Source organism: Cricetulus griseus, chromosome 2 (assembly GCF_003668045.3).
Source record: "Cricetulus griseus strain 17A/GY chromosome 2, alternate assembly CriGri-PICRH-1.0, whole genome shotgun sequence".
Classification (NCBI taxonomy): Eukaryota; Metazoa; Chordata; class Mammalia; order Rodentia; family Cricetidae; genus Cricetulus; species Cricetulus griseus.
In genome coordinates this window covers 278,485,082-278,503,365 of record NC_048595.1, presented here as the reverse complement: position 1 = coordinate 278,503,365, position 18,284 = coordinate 278,485,082, and the positions used below count along the sequence as shown (strand labels likewise).

The 18,284-nt window shown below is 36.1% G+C and overlaps 1 protein-coding gene across 4 annotated transcripts in view; it reads right to left on the bottom strand.

Annotated features, from left to right (window-relative positions):
- Stxbp5 (syntaxin binding protein 5) overlaps nucleotides 1–18,284 on the bottom strand; it is a 129,082-nt gene that overhangs the window by 53,238 nt on the left and 57,560 nt on the right. For all 4 annotated transcript variants that reach the window (XM_027402033.2, XM_027402034.2, XM_027402036.2 and 1 more), the window contains exons 8-10: nucleotides 17,488–17,611; nucleotides 9,074–9,152; nucleotides 1,112–1,266 (exon numbers count right to left, since the gene is read on the bottom strand). In XM_027402033.2, coding sequence (XP_027257834.1) covers nucleotides 1,112–1,266; nucleotides 9,074–9,152; nucleotides 17,488–17,611 — 358 coding nt within the window. The remainder of the gene's footprint in view (nucleotides 1–1,111; nucleotides 1,267–9,073; nucleotides 9,153–17,487; nucleotides 17,612–18,284) is intronic.

Genomic DNA, 18,284 nt, shown 5'->3' with positions numbered 1-18,284 from the left:
GTATAAAATAATCCATTCAAAGTTCTTACATATTTGAAAAGATGGGTAAGACAAGAACACTAAAAATACTTCTGTGACATTACATATACCAGCGGTGTGGTAAAGATATCAAAACCATATCTTTTACTTAATTAATTTCTATTTAAATTAAAAACAATCTCATTTTACACACCAATCCCAGTTCCCTCTCCCTCCTGTCCTCCCATTACCACCAACTCCCCATCCCAACCCCTCATTCACTCCTCAGGGAGGGGGAGGCCTCCCATAGGGGATCATCACAGTCTGACACATCATTTGGGGCAGGACTTAGACCCTCCCCCATGAATCTAGGCTTCAAGAGTATCCCTCCATAGGGAATGGGCTCCCAATCTTAATTCCCATCAATTATTATGGAATCTCTGAATGAACTGGTAGAGTTCTGTTACTGATTTCAAATGTTAATAAATACATCTTTAAACTTCAAAGCGTTCCAAATGAAATAAAAGGACACACATTTGAGTTCATACTCTGTGCTAATTTATCTATGCTTTGTTGTCCCTAACTGCCTGATCACTACCAGTCTAGATGCTGTCATGAAGGAATCTTTTAGAGGTGACTAGTATTCAGTTTGGTAAACTGAACAAATCAGTTACTCTGAATGGCTAGGCAGGGCCTAAACCTATCAGATGAAGGCCTTAAGGGCAAAGGCAGCTTTCCTTCAAAGAAGTAATTCTGTGTGAGATTTCAACCCACAACTCCTTACTGCGATTCCCGAACCATGACTCAAACTCACTCTGGAGTTTGTAGACTCTTAGTCCCCCAAGTCCTTCATACACACATACATACCTATATCGTCTATACTTCTCTGAGAAATATGGCCAATCTGTTAATTCTGCTTCACAGAATTTAAATATTTAATATAGGCAGTGTTCTGTCTTTGGAAGGTTTTTAATATTAATGTATAATGCAGAAGAGATAAAGAGTGCTGAGGAAAACCAATGGCTGAAATAAAATTGGCCACGCTCTGACAGCAGGATCTCTTCCCTTATAGCATTAGGATAATAGTACATGGAAACTACTTAGGACAGCATTGTCTTTTTTGAATATTAATGTTATGGAGAGTGAGCCTTACCGTTTGGGTATGGTGTTTCACAGAGTGTGAGAAAGTCAACAATTGAATAGTCCATTTCCAGCACAGCTGTGCTTTTCCCATGCATCACTGTTAAGCAAGGCCTTCTCCCCACAGTATCATATGACAAGCCTCCTGACAAAATAATAAAAGGTTCCCTGGAAATAAAAAATAGTATGGATTACAATATTGGGGTGGACACTATTTGTTCTGCTGTATCGCATGGTTATTCAGTGACGGTATCTTCTAAAATATTTATGTATCACATAATGGAAGAATTGTATGTGGAATTTTTAATGTGATTAAGCTCAAACATAGCTTCCTGGAGATTAAACTAAAATAAAAATGAGCATGATGCACATGTGACTCTTTGACCTTCTCCTAGTTCTTATTTTACTTCCTATGGACAGTTGCCATAGAGTCTTCCTTCAGTTTTTGTGTGGCTTTGTTCTAACAAGGCTTCTCAACATATGTTCCCCCCAAAACCTCACGGCTTCAGATAGCTGTGGTACACAACATACTGCCTTGTAAATACACCAAGAATTGGACAAGCTAGAAACCCCTCAACAAATGCAAAAAGTCACTCAAAAATTTTCCTACAGGCCTTAATGTTTCCTATGAAACCTCCTAGATAAACTTTGCAGTCTTCACTCCAATCACACTCCTGAGGGCTGCTGCTTACCTCACTAATACCTATGTTTCCAGTACCACAACACAGGACACCTACCCTCACTCCCCATACTGGTCATGAAGAAAACTATATGACTTATCTAGAGTCTAGAACCTAGACCTATGTTTTAAAACCTGCACCTAAATATCTTCTCATGTATCACAATATGGGTATATCTTCATCTTTTCCTTAATTTGATATTTGTTTGTATGAAGTTATTTAATGTGTGGCATGCAAAACATTAAAAATTGTCTACATTATTTTTTAAAACTCTTTTCATTTATACTTTCAATTTTTTTCTAAAATATCTATTTTTAGTTAAAGGTACATCTGTGGGAAAGTGCACGTCCCTGAGGAGGCCAGAATAGGAAGCCATGTCCTCTGGAGCTGGAGGCAGTTAGGGGTAAACTTCCTGATATGGGTGATGGGAACCAAACTGGAATCCTCTGCAAGAACAGTATGTCCTCTAAACTGTTCATCTGTATCTCCAGCCCCTCATTACAATGCTTTAGTCTTGAAGAAAAAGATGCTTACATTAGGCCTGTATATTTATTTTTCATGAAGGCATCCTACTTTTTTTATATTTGTGGAATTTTTAAGCCTTCATTTCTACCATAAGTAGCACATGATGAAAGGCAATGGTGACTGGCCAGGCCTGGAGCTCAAGCACCGGCATTGACACCTCTGCATGCTGGATTCCACATCTATGACACAGAGACATACAGATAGGTACCCAACCCTCAGACAACTCTGTGACCAAGCTTGGTCACAGAACCCTAAGTAAGAGTTACCTATTCTAATTGTTGATGTCAGCAAATCACTACATTTGTCCATTGTGATATTTCCCTTTTGCAGCATGCACCAAAATACATACATAAATACAAAAATTAAAATTTCAAATCATTTTTACATAAAACAAGAATAAATTTCATTGAGATTTTGTTAGATTAGCAGTTACTTAGATACCTTATAAGTAAATATAAGTATTGGGGAAAGTAATATTTTTTTTCTTACTTAAGCACCTTATTTAAAATGCAGAAAATATGGGGGAATGAAAAAGTGTGTGTGTGTGTGTGTGTGTGTGTTTCTATATGTAATAATATTGTGAAAATATGCCTCATGCATCCTACCTTCCCATTTGCTTTACTTTTCTATAGTATTTACCATGTAAAATGAATTTATTTTTCTTATTGTCTGTTCCATCAAAATATACCTTCGATGAAGCCTTTTTTATCTATGTTGTTCATTGTTCTATCTACAATAGTGTCTTGAACAGTGCCCAACACACTAGGAAAATGTTAAACTGTCTTTCAAATGAATTAATAAGCAAAGTATATATATTTATATTCATCATTAATGTGTTTTGTATGATATTACTTTTCTAGCTAAATCCCAAAACTCAAATTTCAAATATTTATCTTGAGTAAAACCACACTCCTACAACCATTGTTTCAAACCCTAATCATTATATGGTTATGATCATGGTGAGCAGAAACTATTTAATTTTCTTATACTTCTTATCACATAAAATGAGTAAAGACAAATTTATCTCATTGCTACTTTGCCTCTACTATAACTTACAATTAAATTGGAAATAGTTTGAGTTCACTGGTTAATAAATATTTCTTAAATGTCTACAGAGTAAGGACCCCAGGTAATTTTATAAGTGGTATTTCAAGGGAAAAAGTGGGAAAGTATTAATTTACACACAACCAATTTCAAAAGAATAATCAATTGACATCAGCACGAGAGCTACCAGCAGAGGACAGCTGAGCTACACTACAATGTCCAATGCCACCCATGAGGACCATCAGTTCACAGTCTTAAATAACACTATATCAACTAGTTGGGATTGTCCTCATGAGACAAGTGATTTTTTGTTGTTGTTGTTGTTGTTATTGTGTGGCTTTGCAAGATCTATTTCTTTCCTAAAAGCAGAAGAAAAAAACGAATGTGAACTAAAAAAAAGTTGAAGGAATACTGACTGACTCATCACTAAGTCATTTTCTATTTCACTGTAAGCTTGCCATGTCACATGCTGTTTCTCTACTTGTAATGTGGCTCCCAGGAAATTCGCACCTAACTTATGAAACTTCAGTAAGTTCATTATACCCAAAGCTTAAAGAGAAAATATTAACACTTTACCAGGATAAATTAGTCATGTACAAGGACAAGTTTCAAGGATTTAACTCTACATATTAAAATCTGCAAAATTTCAAAGCTGTATCTGGAATTTGGACTTCTAAAAGTTCTAATGAGTTAGACTGTTTATAGGTAATATATGAATTATGGAAGTGAAGAAGATGTGATCTGTCTTAAACAAAAAGGCTACTCTTTCTGATGTTATGAGGAGACCTAGAGGTATCATAATTTTATTCTATGACTTTAAGCAGAATTTTAGTACAGTGTCTATTAATGGTGACACAATTTTATTCTATGACTTTAAGCAGAATGTTACTACAATATCTGTTAATGACATCAGATATCAACCAGACAATCATTGAGAAGCTCCTAAGTCCCTTTGCAAGTCTTCGAAGATGACTGTTCTTGCTTAAGAAGCTCAGCACATCATCTGGTGCACATGCTTTCTTTGTTTTATGAACCTCTCCAACCAGGCTCTGAGGTAGCTTTAGGGTAAGCTGTGTCCCCAAACGAAGCTATCCTAAATAAATGAACCAGCTTTATCCACCCAAAAGGCTACATGAGTAAGTGACTCACCTACTACAGATCCATAATACCACCTATTCAATGACCAGAATATGTTTGGTTATCTGTGCTTTGGGGGACAAGCCAATGCTTCAGGTCCAGTCTACCCACACAGTTCACATACTGAAGAAATTAATAAGGTGGAGAGATGGGCTGCCTGTAAGAGTCAGGCCAATGCTACTACAGTGATGGCAAATGAGGTGATGCCTGAATGAAGAGAAGCCAGCTGTTCATAGTCGTTAGTTTGGTGTGGAGAAGAAGGCATATAACTCTCCATCAAAAATGATTACTGACGACTGGGAAGTTAAGGACACTGGCTGCTCTTCCAGAGGACTTGGGTTCAGTTCCTAACACTCATATGGCAACTTAAAACCATCTGTTACTCCAGTTCCAGGAGATCCAATACCTTCTGGCCTCTGTGGACACTGCATGCATATGGTGCACTTACATACATGTAGGCAAAACACACAAAAATAAAAATGAAAACAAATAGGTGTTGCAAAGATCAGGAGACAGCTTAGTGTGAAGAAACAAAGTGCCATAACCATAATCAAAATGTGTTTATGGTAATGGTATGCAGGGCTCTGAATTCTGCAAACATGATGTACACTCTATTAGTGTCTGTGGAATTAGCCACAGTTCCTTGGGCTGTGGCTTGGAAAGTTATTCACTTTATTTCATTAGTTCCTGTTTTTAAAACAGGCCAACCAATATTTTTACTGCTACCAAAGTCTTCTCCTGCACGTTCCTAAGAACCTTCCCCACATCTATCTGTATTTACTAGCATTAATTGCCAGAGTTCATCTATTTTCTTTTTGTAATCTCTGATATTCTAGATCCTGCCCAGGTCACAAATTATATGTTTGTATGTGTGTATATACATATATATGTTTATACATATACTTTTATATGTACATATTTAAAACAGTTTTGTGAAAGGCATTTTAATACCACTAAAGGATAACATTACTTTGACAATAATTCTCATGTTCTCCTTGCCTGCCTGGGGCAATGAATGACTCATTGAACTCATACACCACAGCAGAGAAGGCACAAGAAACAGAAGACTCCAGTGAGCCTCTAAATGCCTGTTCTTTGAAAGCCAGGACCAACACTCACACTAAAGCTAAAGAAACTCAAGAAATTAGAGTCAAGTAGTAAATGACTCTTTGCCTTAAACAATACTAAAAAACACATAAGTACCAGTAAGCACACGGAATACCAGAAAGCTACTTACTCTCCTGCAACAGCACAGCTACTTGATGTCCTACTACAGCACAACTACATGATGTCCTACTAGGTTTCAGTGGAAATGCTAGAGTATGGGCCCATAATTAGCACTCCTGACTATATTATTCATTAATTAGACATGAAACTCTACATCATCAATTTTGTGTGATTATGTTACTAATCTTTTAAATCATCAACACTTGCTTGCAAGTGGAAAGCACAATTCTATTTCAGAGAGAATACAACTATCTGTAATGCAAATTATTAATAGCTAACCTGGGCGGTATAATGAAAATATATTCCCTGGTACTTTGCATCAAAAGATTGTGTTTATATTTATTTTGCAGATTATATGTGTTGGGACCCAAATATGACATTTTGGTTATAGGCCTCAGCTCAATTCTAGGAGCTCAGTTATCCTATTGTCTTAGTTGTTAGTTGGTTACCTCCAGATGACAAGGCCAAGGTGGAGAATGTCTCCTAGATTGTATAACAAAAGACCTAGGCCCTAGGTGAACCCACACCAATCCTGAGACTAGTAGGACATGCTGGAAGGTTTGGAGGACATGCAGTTTTAGTGGTGTCTTGAGGATTAAAGGAAATATTTTATATCAGCTCTAGATATGATAATAGATGTCTTCTGCCAGTACCCCCACTTTTGGAAAGCTATTTAAGAGGATGCTTAAATAAACCGTGGTCTCCAGTAGTGACTGAGAGCCCTCATGAGATGACAAGATGCTGATGGGTAGCTAGGACTTCCCTGATCCACACTCCCCCACTCAGGGTTGGACCTGGGGTTGTTTGGCTGGCTCCAAACACAGTCCCAAAGACATCAGTCCGGAATAGATGGCCCCGACAGAATAGGGCCAGACCCCAGTATATATGATAACAGTAAACAGATTTGTAAATAAACATGAGCTATGGTTTTGATAAGTGACCACAATCACACCCCATTCTTCCATTTGAAGTGACGTTTACTCTGTACTAGTGTATATTGTAAATACTGAAGTTTTGTTTTGTTTTAGACAGGTACTAAAGAGAATTTTTTGAGACCCAGCAGACTCTGAATATAGACTTGTGAACAATGTTGGAACTATTAACACTTTGCCAACAAGGGCAAACTTGTGCCTGTTAATCTTGGTTGTCAGCTGGACAGGACTTAAAATCATCTCAGAGACAAACCTCTGGGTGTGGCTGGGAGGGTGTTTGCAGTGAGGCTTAACTGTGACAGGAAACTCAGCCTGACTGTGACTGGCACCATTCTATGGGTGCTGGTACTGGAGTGAAAAAAGTGAGGAAATGAGCAAAGCACAACCATTCTTCACTCTGCTTCCTGGTGGCATACAAGACATGGCCGCATATTTTATATTCCTCCTGTCTCAGCTAGAGCAGATCTCTTAGTCAGGCTCCCTGCCACAATGGATTGCACATCCTCTTAGATGTGAACCCAAATAAGCCCCTCTTCCCTGAAGTTGTTTTTATCAGATACCCTGCCAAAGTGACAAGTAGCCAATACAATACAGGAAGTGTTTGCTTTACTTTGTTGGAGATATGTATCACACAAAAAACTCCCCGGTATTTAAGAAAGAATGTCTTTTTTGTGTCTGCACTTTGGCTTCACTATTTGACTCTTTTCCAAAACCTTCAATTTTAGGCTTTGTAGTTTCAAATAGCCCTTCTCTTCTGCATTATTTGTATTTTAATTACCATGAGAATCTCCAGTTCCATCCATTCTCCTGACATTGCCACTATTCCATTCCTTATAGACAAACACAATTCTATTACATGTAAACATAACATTTCCACTCATCAGTTGATGATCCTCTAGGTGGGTTCCATAGTTTAGCTATTGTGAGCTATAGTAATAAATACAGGTGTGCAATACATCTTTTTAAAATTTTCAGTTCAGATCTATGACAAGAAAGTGGTGCTGCCATCTTGACTAAACTGGGACTGTACCAGCAGCACTGTTATGAGACAGAAGAGGCAGCTGAGGAGCCCACAGGACAGTGGCAACATTTAAAGAACTCACTTTATGATCCATATAAACACAGACCTTTTATTCGGGTTTGTTTCCTTTTTTGTCTTCCGTTACTGCTGCCTTAATGATTCTGCTTTTCCTATTCTAAATTCTCTTGTAATAGGAAAAATGTGACAAATAATAATTAACTGGTGGCTGAGGGTTTCCTAATGCAAAGGTTTTTGTGCATACATGAACATCTCACTACATTCATCACAGTCACCTATAGTACTATGTAAAAATGAGAACATTCAAGCAAAAAGACATCAAATAACTCTGTCCCAAAGATGATATTGTGAGGGCTTCCAAGGTCAACTGAACAGATGTTCTGTCTCTTGGATTTCATTCAACTTAGTATCTGTTTCTGAATCAACTCTAAGAGTGAATTTCTCCTAGATCTCACAGAAAGGCCAGGAATGGTTAAAAAGATGAATAAGAGCAATCTTCTCCCAGCAAAAGAGCCCAGGGCCTTTTCTCACAGTAGGACTGTGCAAAGCTGAGTCGGTCAGGAAGATAGGTTAAAAGGAGAAACAGGACAGTTCTCCCACATTTACAAACTGCAATATGTAAATGGACCAGCAGCATCAGAAATTCCTGCAAATTCAATCAAAACTGATTTCTGGACTTCAATGCAGTTTTCTGTTTCCATTTGAGAGATTCTCACTCTTTAGATTCCTTTAGTATAAACAACTGATAATAACTAGAATAGAAAGTCTTAAAAAACTCTTCCTTTGGAAATTAAAGACATACAGAATTTTCAAAGAAACACTGTAAAAGACTTTTTCTATAGACATATATTAGATTTATACATTCAGTACAGCTTTTGATTTATAAAATTAAGACAATTAGATTGTAGGAATCACCTAATTCTTATAACTCTTTTATATGAGTATCAGTGTTGTAATAAAATTGTCAACCTTTTTAAAGTAGCAAGTTGCATTCATTTCTGTAATTGTCAAACATTATGAAATTTAATTTCTGAATGTCTGACTTTTAGTTAACACGTGTAGGGTAGATTATATTTTAATTATTTCCCTTCATCACCTTTTCCACATTTTTCACACTAGCAAATAAACATTACTTTTTCCAAGGACCAACAGAATACATCAATTACGTTTGGGATGAAAATTAATTTACTTTCAAAGATGTAGAAATCAACTGCTAAAATCAAAGAGCCTCAGGTAATTTATGCTATGTATTTTATTAAATTATGAAAGCATACAACTATACTAAAGAATACTAAAGAATATTCTAAAGTAGGGATTCAAAGTTCACTACACAGCTTCCAATGCTACTTGCATCACCTGTAACTATGAACACGGCAATGAAGGGAGCTTACCCAGATCTAGTCGTTTTGAACTCCACCTTGAGGATAGGCTTGCATGGCTCTGGTTTCTTCCCATCCTTTAACTGTTTTCCTAAAATATATTTTCCTGCATTAAATTCTATATTACTCTACATTCTTACATTGATAATTTATAAAGTGAAAATGAAATATAATGAAATCCCCTTTTAGACAAAATAACTCTTAACTTCATATATGCAGTTAATAAGATGAAAACGAAAAATAATGAAACTCGCCAATGAATGTTTTAAAATAATTTTGAAAGAAATAGTTAGTATAAAATAAGACATTTTATAATGATGAAGTCAAGTTACTATGTGAAATACTATAAAAAAGGCAAATGAATCAAATAACTTAATGTTTATGTGATTAAATCCTAGCAAGAGAAAACGGCAGTCTTCCCAAATGTCAACTGTGACTACTAGATAAGCAATATAGAATTTCAACTTGCCTAGTGAATAAACATCTTAAAATAGCACAATCTGAAAAAAATAAATCTCTATCACATTTTCACCCAAGTACCATGGACTGAAAAATTAAATTGTTAATAAATTCATTGATATTCCCTCTAAAGAAAACTCCATATACCTATTACAATAAAATGATTATAAACCAACCTACTGCTATACTTTTTATTTAAAAATACTGCTATTTGTTATCTGATTTTAATGGTTCATGACAGAAACAGAAAACATCTATCCTCCCTTTTTAAAAAAAGAATTAGTGTTCTCAATGTCATTACATTTCTTCTGACAAATCATGGAAACTGCAAATGTTCTTGAGAACCCTTAGAAACTCTCACCCTCAAACATACTCTATGTCTTCTTTTACAACTTGAGATAGAAACTCTCACCCCAAACACACTCTATGGCTTCTTTTGCAACTTGAGATTTGTGCCAGAATCCCTCTTTCATGTTTCTCCTTCCATTGCTTGTTGTTCATAAGTGAGTGTATGATATATATATCATACACTCACTTGCTGAAATATATATATATTATATATATATAATATATATATATATATTATGATATATATATTACATATATATCATAAACACACTTGATGAAATAAATATATGTATATACATACACACACATATATATATAATATATATATATATAATATATATATATATATATCTGGTATCAAACACTGTCATATATTGGATATCCAATACATGTTTAATGGATGAGTCCTGAAAACTTCTTTGGGATAACTTCCTAGGTAAAGGACATAGGAATAAAATGGTTTTCCACAAAGCCTATGACCTTATGTAATTTCATAAGCAGTCTAATAGTATATCATGCTAAGGGTCAACTCCAATTCAGGGAGACTTACAAATAATATATACTTATTATAATGGCGCCAAAATATATGAAACAAAAATTGAACCAAGGAAGGTGAAAACAGACAGTTCAACAATAATAGGTAAAGGACTTTAATACCTTAATTTCTAGAGGATACAGGATAAGTGAATGGAAGATCTACAAGACAACAGAAGCTTCCAACTTTATTTAGATTAACAGCCATCTAGAAAGCACACAACCCAACAAACTATACATTCTTCTCAAGTATTTTCAAACATTTCAAAAATGAAAACTATGTTCAAAGCAGACCTCATTAAAATATAAAAAATCTTAATAGTATTTAAAGGATAAATTCACACAAGATAAAAGTCTCCAACCAAAAGAGAATGAAGTTAGAAATTAGTAGCAAGAGAAAATAATGGAGACACTAAAGATAAGTGAAAATTAAACATCACATTACTAAATAATCAGAATTAAAGAAATTCAGACAATACTTTGAGGTGACACACTAAAACTGACCTTTAGCCACTCTAAGAGAAGAGGAAAGATCAAACCACAGAGTCAGAGACAGAATTACAAAACAAGGGCCTGGGGAGAAGGCTCAGTGGTTAGGAGCACACTGCTCTTGCAGAGGATCTGAGTTCAGATCCTAGCACTCAATGTTAGGCTTTAACTCCAGCCCCAGGGCACCCTGTCAGACCCTGCCTGCACTTCACTCATGTGCACAAGTCCACACACATAGACATAGACATATACACGTAATTAAAAATAAAAATCTCTAAAACAGTCTATGGAATTATATGCCAACAAATGAGATACCTGGGGGAAGAATGTCAAAGTCCTTGGAAGCTAAATACTGAAACTGACTCAAGAAAAAACAATCTAAATAAAGTCTAGAACAAATAGAAATCTGTGAGTTAAACAGCAGAAACCAGGGCTTGGTGTTTTGCTCACAAGCAGAGCACTTGGGTTCAAACCCCAGAACCTCTAGAAATAAAAACACAAATAAAATCCCCCATAAACAAGAGCCCAGGCTCAGATGGCTTCTCTTTTCACTTAAGAAAGACAACCCTTCTGGAAAACATCTTGAGAATATTTATTAGAAACAGAAAGAAAACTGTTTAGATTTACGTATTGAAACTGATTTCTAAGCATTTACTGGGCAGACATAAAAGAACTGACTCTTAGGGAATGTGTACAAGGACAGAACTGCAGCATCATGACAGGTGTCTATGGAGGCCAAGAGACTGCCAGATCCCCTGGCATCTGAGTCTTGGTGATTGTGAGCTGCCTGGTGTGGGTGGTGTTCACTGAGTGTGTGTTCCAGCCCCACACAGCTGGCAGTATTTAGAGGCCATCAGTGCATTTACTGAGCTTTTCTGAGACTAAGTTTTCATATCTTCCATAAAAACTGGCTAGGGACAAGAAGACTCTTTTATCTTCTTTTCTTGCTCAATTGTCTTTTGAAATTGCTTAGGAAATATTTTAGCATTTAGTCTTACAACTTTGATTTTTATTCATTTGTAAATTTTTCTTCATGCACAAATCACTCTTCATGCACCTTCTCATGTTTTCCCAACTTGAGCATTTTAAATGATGGCACTGCCTCAAGCTAACATTCATTATTAATCCTAAAGTAACCAGTTCCTAAACCAAATAACAAACGCCCTTGCTCTGATTTTACTAAGTTATACAAATTAAAGAACACTAGTGACTCACTAGATTTCACAACTAGGTATTATTTTACTGAAGTAAAAACACAGACTAGTTCTTTAAACTCTCTGTAAACTGATTGCCTTGACAAACCACTGAAAATATCTGATTAGTTATAAATCCCAACTTAATAAATCACAATTACCCTACTCCACATCTTTCTTGTCTTTTATAATGTTATGTTTCTTTAACTTCTTTGGTCACCCAGTTACAAAGAGTTGGTCTAAGATCTACAGATATTTTATTCCAAAATTTAATCATGTATCCATTTCCCCTGCCAATACTCAAATTATCTTTATTTACTCTTAACACACCTGCCCCATCCGGTCATCCCAGTGGATTAACATTAAAGTATGTTTTTAAGATGTCAAATTTATGTGAACCACTGAAAAGTCACTTACTGAGTCTTGAGCATGAGGTTCAAACTTTTTATTATACTCCGATATATATTCTTCATCACACATGGCTCTGTTTTCTTCCTGTGAATTATCAAATCTCTACCCATGATAGATTAGTAGTGACTTCATATAATGCCTTGCTTTATATGCTTTGGCCCCTTTATATATTCTTACTAAAATAATCTTGCACTGTTCTTTTCAACTCTATAGCACCCGTCTTCTTCAAGATCCAGATTAAATATCTTGAATTTATGAACTATTCCTAATTATCCTCAGTCCAAAAACATAGACATGCAGCACTACATATACTATCATTAACAACTATGAAAATCCTTGAAGTTACCAATTTATAAATCACTTTAAGTACTTGACTATGAGCTTATTGAGGCTGATAAATTTCTAGTAATTCACCCACAAGAGACTGGAGGTCCTCAATAAACATCTATTGTGTAAAGGTTTAGAAAAAAAAGGAATCTGACAAAAATTAGCCTGTAATTGTTAATTTTGTTAAATAGAATGAACTGAAAGAGTTGTTGTATTGCACATACACCCTTAAGTCTAGAGCAATGTCTATAATATGATTGCTACCATGTGGCTAGTAGGCACCTGAAATGTGATCAGTTCAAGTTCAGATGTGTTGGGAATATAAAATACTAGGAAAAAAATATCTCAATTTTGTATATTTAGTCATATGATGAAATAGCATTTTTGCATATTTAGGGTTAGATAAAAATATAACATTAAATTAGTTGTGTCTGATTTATTTTACTGATCTTAATAATGCTATTAGTAAACTTCAAGTTACCTAGATGGCTCAAGTTATTTTCTAATTAGAAAGTGACTTTCTAAAAAAATGACAACTGGAAAAATACACTGCCAATGCTAATAATGTTATTTTGAAATAATAGGCTTGGAGAATTTACCATGACATCTTAGTGTAGAAATGAAGTTCATTTAAAGCTGGAGGTTAGGGGTGTTGTGGTATCTGGGCCTTGACTCTTAGCAGGACAAGAAGAATACGATTTACAATTGTTGAAAGTCTAAATTCCCTTGGGTGTGCCCCAAGCACTGACAGGTACCAGCAGCATGGTCACCCCAAGAGAATACCCAAGAGCTTCTCTTTGAGCTCCAGAAACCAGATGCGATGTCTGCAGCCAGAATCTTAGCACAACCCTGCCCTGGGAAGCTGGCACACAGGAAGCTTCACAATTTCTCCATGTATTCATCTTCTGCCTTTTTGATTCTTTGAATTTAAGTAACAGACTTATTTGGGCATGTTATGGAGTCTTCAAAGTCCTTTCAAATATAAAAATTAGAGGAAACAACAGGTATGGTTTTATTTTTAGGCTTATGGCAAATTAAGTGTAGATAAATAGAATTTTTTGCTGGTTTCATCCTTAATTTTAATACTGACTTTGATGTATGTGAACTTCAATGTAATTTTAATCCAGTGACCCTTAATAGAATAAAAACTCTCCTTCATGTACTATAGATAAAATAGTTGACTGAACTGATGAATATGCTCTAGAAACTTAAAACATCTAGAAAATTAAAACATCATTTCCTATTGAGGACATCTTTTGATTGTGACTATCTAGCATTTCCATTTCCTTAGGGAGTCAGCCAATTCTAGTGAAACTGACAATCACAAAAATTCTCATCTAATGGTACATCACTCCAGCTCAGGGCTACAGTGCAGACCTATGTGGGGTCCCTGACCCAGCAAATCACTTAAGTAAGATGATGGTTTCAGGATAAAAACAGCCATGATAGCACTAGCAAGCATTCTCTTCTAATAAAAGCTCATCTGTCACAGCAGAAAAGCAAACCAAAAAGCAGCAGCAGACCTTTAGCCTAGTTTACCACACAAAGAGTTGTCTGTAGATAAATGACTTGGCATCTATTACTAAAAGTAAATTTGTAGAGTAAAATTCTGCTCAATTTCCACATATTGATAAACACTTGCTAACTCATCTCATTCATTTCTGCCATTTTTATAATTTATAAAACTAAGTCCCAGAGAATAGAAATTATCTTCAAAAGGTGTGTGTGTATGCATTGTATACATGTATATTATGTATATACAGATATAACATACATATTCATGTTCATATATGTGTACATATATAGGGAATCTCAAAGTTGATGTCATATGTCTTCCTTGATGGCTCTCTGCTTGATGATTCCTGCTTGTTTAGCTAGCCATGTGGCTCCAGGAATCCCCTGCCTCTGCCTTGGGATACTGCATTTATAGGTGTCTATCATTATGAACCTGGCCTTTTATAAGAGTTTTAGAGATCTGAACTTTGGTCCTCACACTTTCAAGGCATATAAATGATTTATCCACTGAGCCACCTCTCCAGCTCTCATGTATATCATAGTTGGAAAAAGATTCAAGGTTACCTGACTGCCAGGGAAATTGTTTTTGATATTCATAAGAAATACAACAACAAAACAAATACTACTACTTTAGCTAGTTTTAACAATCAAAAATCATCTGCTGTGTCATGTCATGGAGAAAAAAATTCAACTTTAATTCAGTAAGCCCCAAATTTCTTTATGTTATGCTTCTTATATTAAAAAACTCATCACCTACAAACAAACAGGTATGTGTAGGAAACAGAAATATATTTGCGGGAACACTAGTCTATCCTACTGATTTAACATATCTCTAAAATCTCTATTTAGTTAGAATCACATATGTACATATCAAATCATAATGTCCAGGTACTCTCAGTTATATAGCTTATGAACACATAGTAGAGCCAATAAGAATTAGTTGAATAAATAAATTCAATTCTCAGAACAGCATGAGGAAACTGGATTAAGTTTCATTATCTTTTCTAGTTATAAATAATAATGAGATCCAGAAATGCTAACTGGTTTCCCAAAGGTCACAGACTTTCTGCTTTAATAAGCACACATTAGGCTGTGTCTTATTATGTCTTCTGAATACAGCTTCACAAATGTATTAACCTTGGGACTGGAAACACAGCTCAGTAGGTAGAATGCTGGCCTACCATGCACAATGACCTGGGTTCAGGATAAAGCCGCACAAGACTGAAACAGAATATATTCACATCTACTTTAACATGACACATGGTAGCACGAAACACCATGCTAATGCACTATTTATGCTGTGCAGGTGGTTACCACCACGGAAACTAATCAAAACTGACCAAAACTAATAATGCACAAAAATTTAAAAGTAAAATATGTGAGGAGGACATGATGGGGCAGGGAGGTTGAGTTGGGGGAAGAACAGAAGAGAGAAAGATAAGAGATACTATAATAGAGGGAGACATAATATAGAAATCAGGCACTAGGGAAATGTCTGGAAAGCTACAAGGATGACATCAACTAACAATCTAAGCAACAGAGGAGAGGCTACCTTAAATGCCCTTCCCTGATAATGAGATTGATGACTGACTTATATGCCATCCTATAGCCTTCATCCAGCAGCTCCTGCAAGTAGATGCAGATACCACAGCTAAACCTTGAACTGAACTGAAATCCAGATGCAGAGAAGGAGGACTGATGAGCAAAGGGGTCCCAGACCAGGCTGGTGTAACCCACAGAAACAGCTGACCTGAACAACGGGGAACTCTTGGTCCCCAGACTGATAGCTGGCAAACCAGCATGGGACTGATCCGACCCCCTGAATGTGGGTGTCAGTGAGGAGACCTCTGAAATCTATGGGGCCCCTTGTAGTGGATCAGTACTTGTCCCTAGCATAGGAATGGACTTTGGGAGCCCATCCCACATGGAGGAATACTCTCTGAGCCTAGACACAAGGGGGTGGGCCCAGGCCCTATCCCAAAGGATATGACAGACTCTGAAGACCCCCCCCCCATGGAAGGCCTCACCCTCCCTGGGTGAGCAGAAAGGGTATGGGATATGTAGGGTGTTAGTTGGGGGGGGCAGGGGAGGAGGGGAGGGAGAGGGACCTGGCGTTGACATGTAAAATAATCTTTCTAATTAAAATAAAAAAATTTAAAAAAGCAAAAAATATTCTCAAAATCATTAGGATAAAATTAAAAACAAGAAGTTATAGTATGACAAAAGAAAGAACTAAAATGTATTCTATCAGAATGAGTGGTTAATATTCTGAAAATTATGTACCATAAATATACTATATTTATAACAAATGGTATCTTGTTTGGTACACTAGACATATTTTTGCATTACCATGTGCTGAAGTAGACTCAGGTCTGCTGTTGAATTCAACTGGTAACAAAAACTTAGTGTTGGTAGGTTACCGCTGCCAGTGGCAAGCTAAGCAGTGAATAGAAGATACAACAAAACTCATAAAAGCAACTCACTTCCTGTAAAATTTATTTATATACAATATTTTATGGAAATAAAATTAAACAATTAGTAAAACTAGTACCATGTACATTTAGACTGCTGTACTGTGTAAGGAAAGCGATTCTTCACATGTACCACAAGAAAATAATATGCTGTGTGTTGTTTGCCTCCTAACGTTGAAAAAAACTGTAAATCAAATGTTCTTTGCCTTTCTGTGTAGGATAAGTTCAGATAGAGACTGTTCTGCCAAGAGACAATAAACACTGTAGAAACCTATCTGCGCCACATTCTTGTGTTGTAACAAACACTGTGCGAGGATGATTATGTGCTTGCTGAGTCCCCTGGGATCAACAAACTCTGGATGACCTTCAGCACTCATACACCATTCTTAAACGTAGAAAATGACCTGCAGTTGGGACCTTGATGTATCAACTACAGTGTCACATACACATCAACCGCTTGGGACAATCTTAAGATGACAAAAGTTTAAAGTCTCTTTCAATTAACAATGTGATCTGACATTTGGACAAATAAAGAAATGATATTCAGAAGCTATTACAATATTCATTCCATGACAAGATGATAATATTCTTCACCCATTAAAACAAAAACAACCTCCCCCAAATCACACAGTAGTCCATTACAATTTGGGTAGTCTTTTTAAAATGGAGGCACCCTTACCATGAGGAGTGATGGTCTGTACAGGTTTAGCAGGGGACCTCACATTCCATATGGTCAAAGTACCATCAGAATGACTGCAAATAAATTGTTTTCCTTCATGATGCCAAGCCACCGAGTGAATAGCCTACAGAAGGGTGAAGAATTCTATTATCAAACTAGTGATAAATGGTTTGGTAATTGATTTTGACAATTTTTTATAGTTTCCAAGATAGTCAATACATTAGCTACATTATCAAAATAACTTAGTCCTCTTACAACACAAATAAGATATTGCATATTGAAACTGTTTAATTCCTCCTGATCATTGTATTTAGGAAGCTATGCCAATGACATATGCACTATTTACCAACAAGTTCAGGAAAGGAGTGTTCTTAGAGCTTATCAGAATGAACCCTACCCACACATAAACTACTACATTACTACAAACAATGAATAATGAAGAAATTAGCCACACTGAGATATTAGAATTTGTTTTAATGAACTAAAAATCTATCCTAAAATTCCAAACATATAATTTGGGATTAATATCAATAAAAATTCCTCAGGTTGAACATGAAAGCATATTTTCAATACCTCAGAATAATTATGGGGGTGACTTTTAATTTAATCTGAGGAGACCACCCTCTTTTCCTTCTAATTGTTTTATTCCATGTGTGTGACTAGTGCACACAAACAGAGGCCAGATGAGGACATTGGATCCTCTGGAAGTGGGTTACAGACAGTTGTGAGGCACCATTTGGGTGCTGGGAATCAAACCTGGGTCCTCTGAGAAGCACCCAAGTACTCAGACCTGTAGC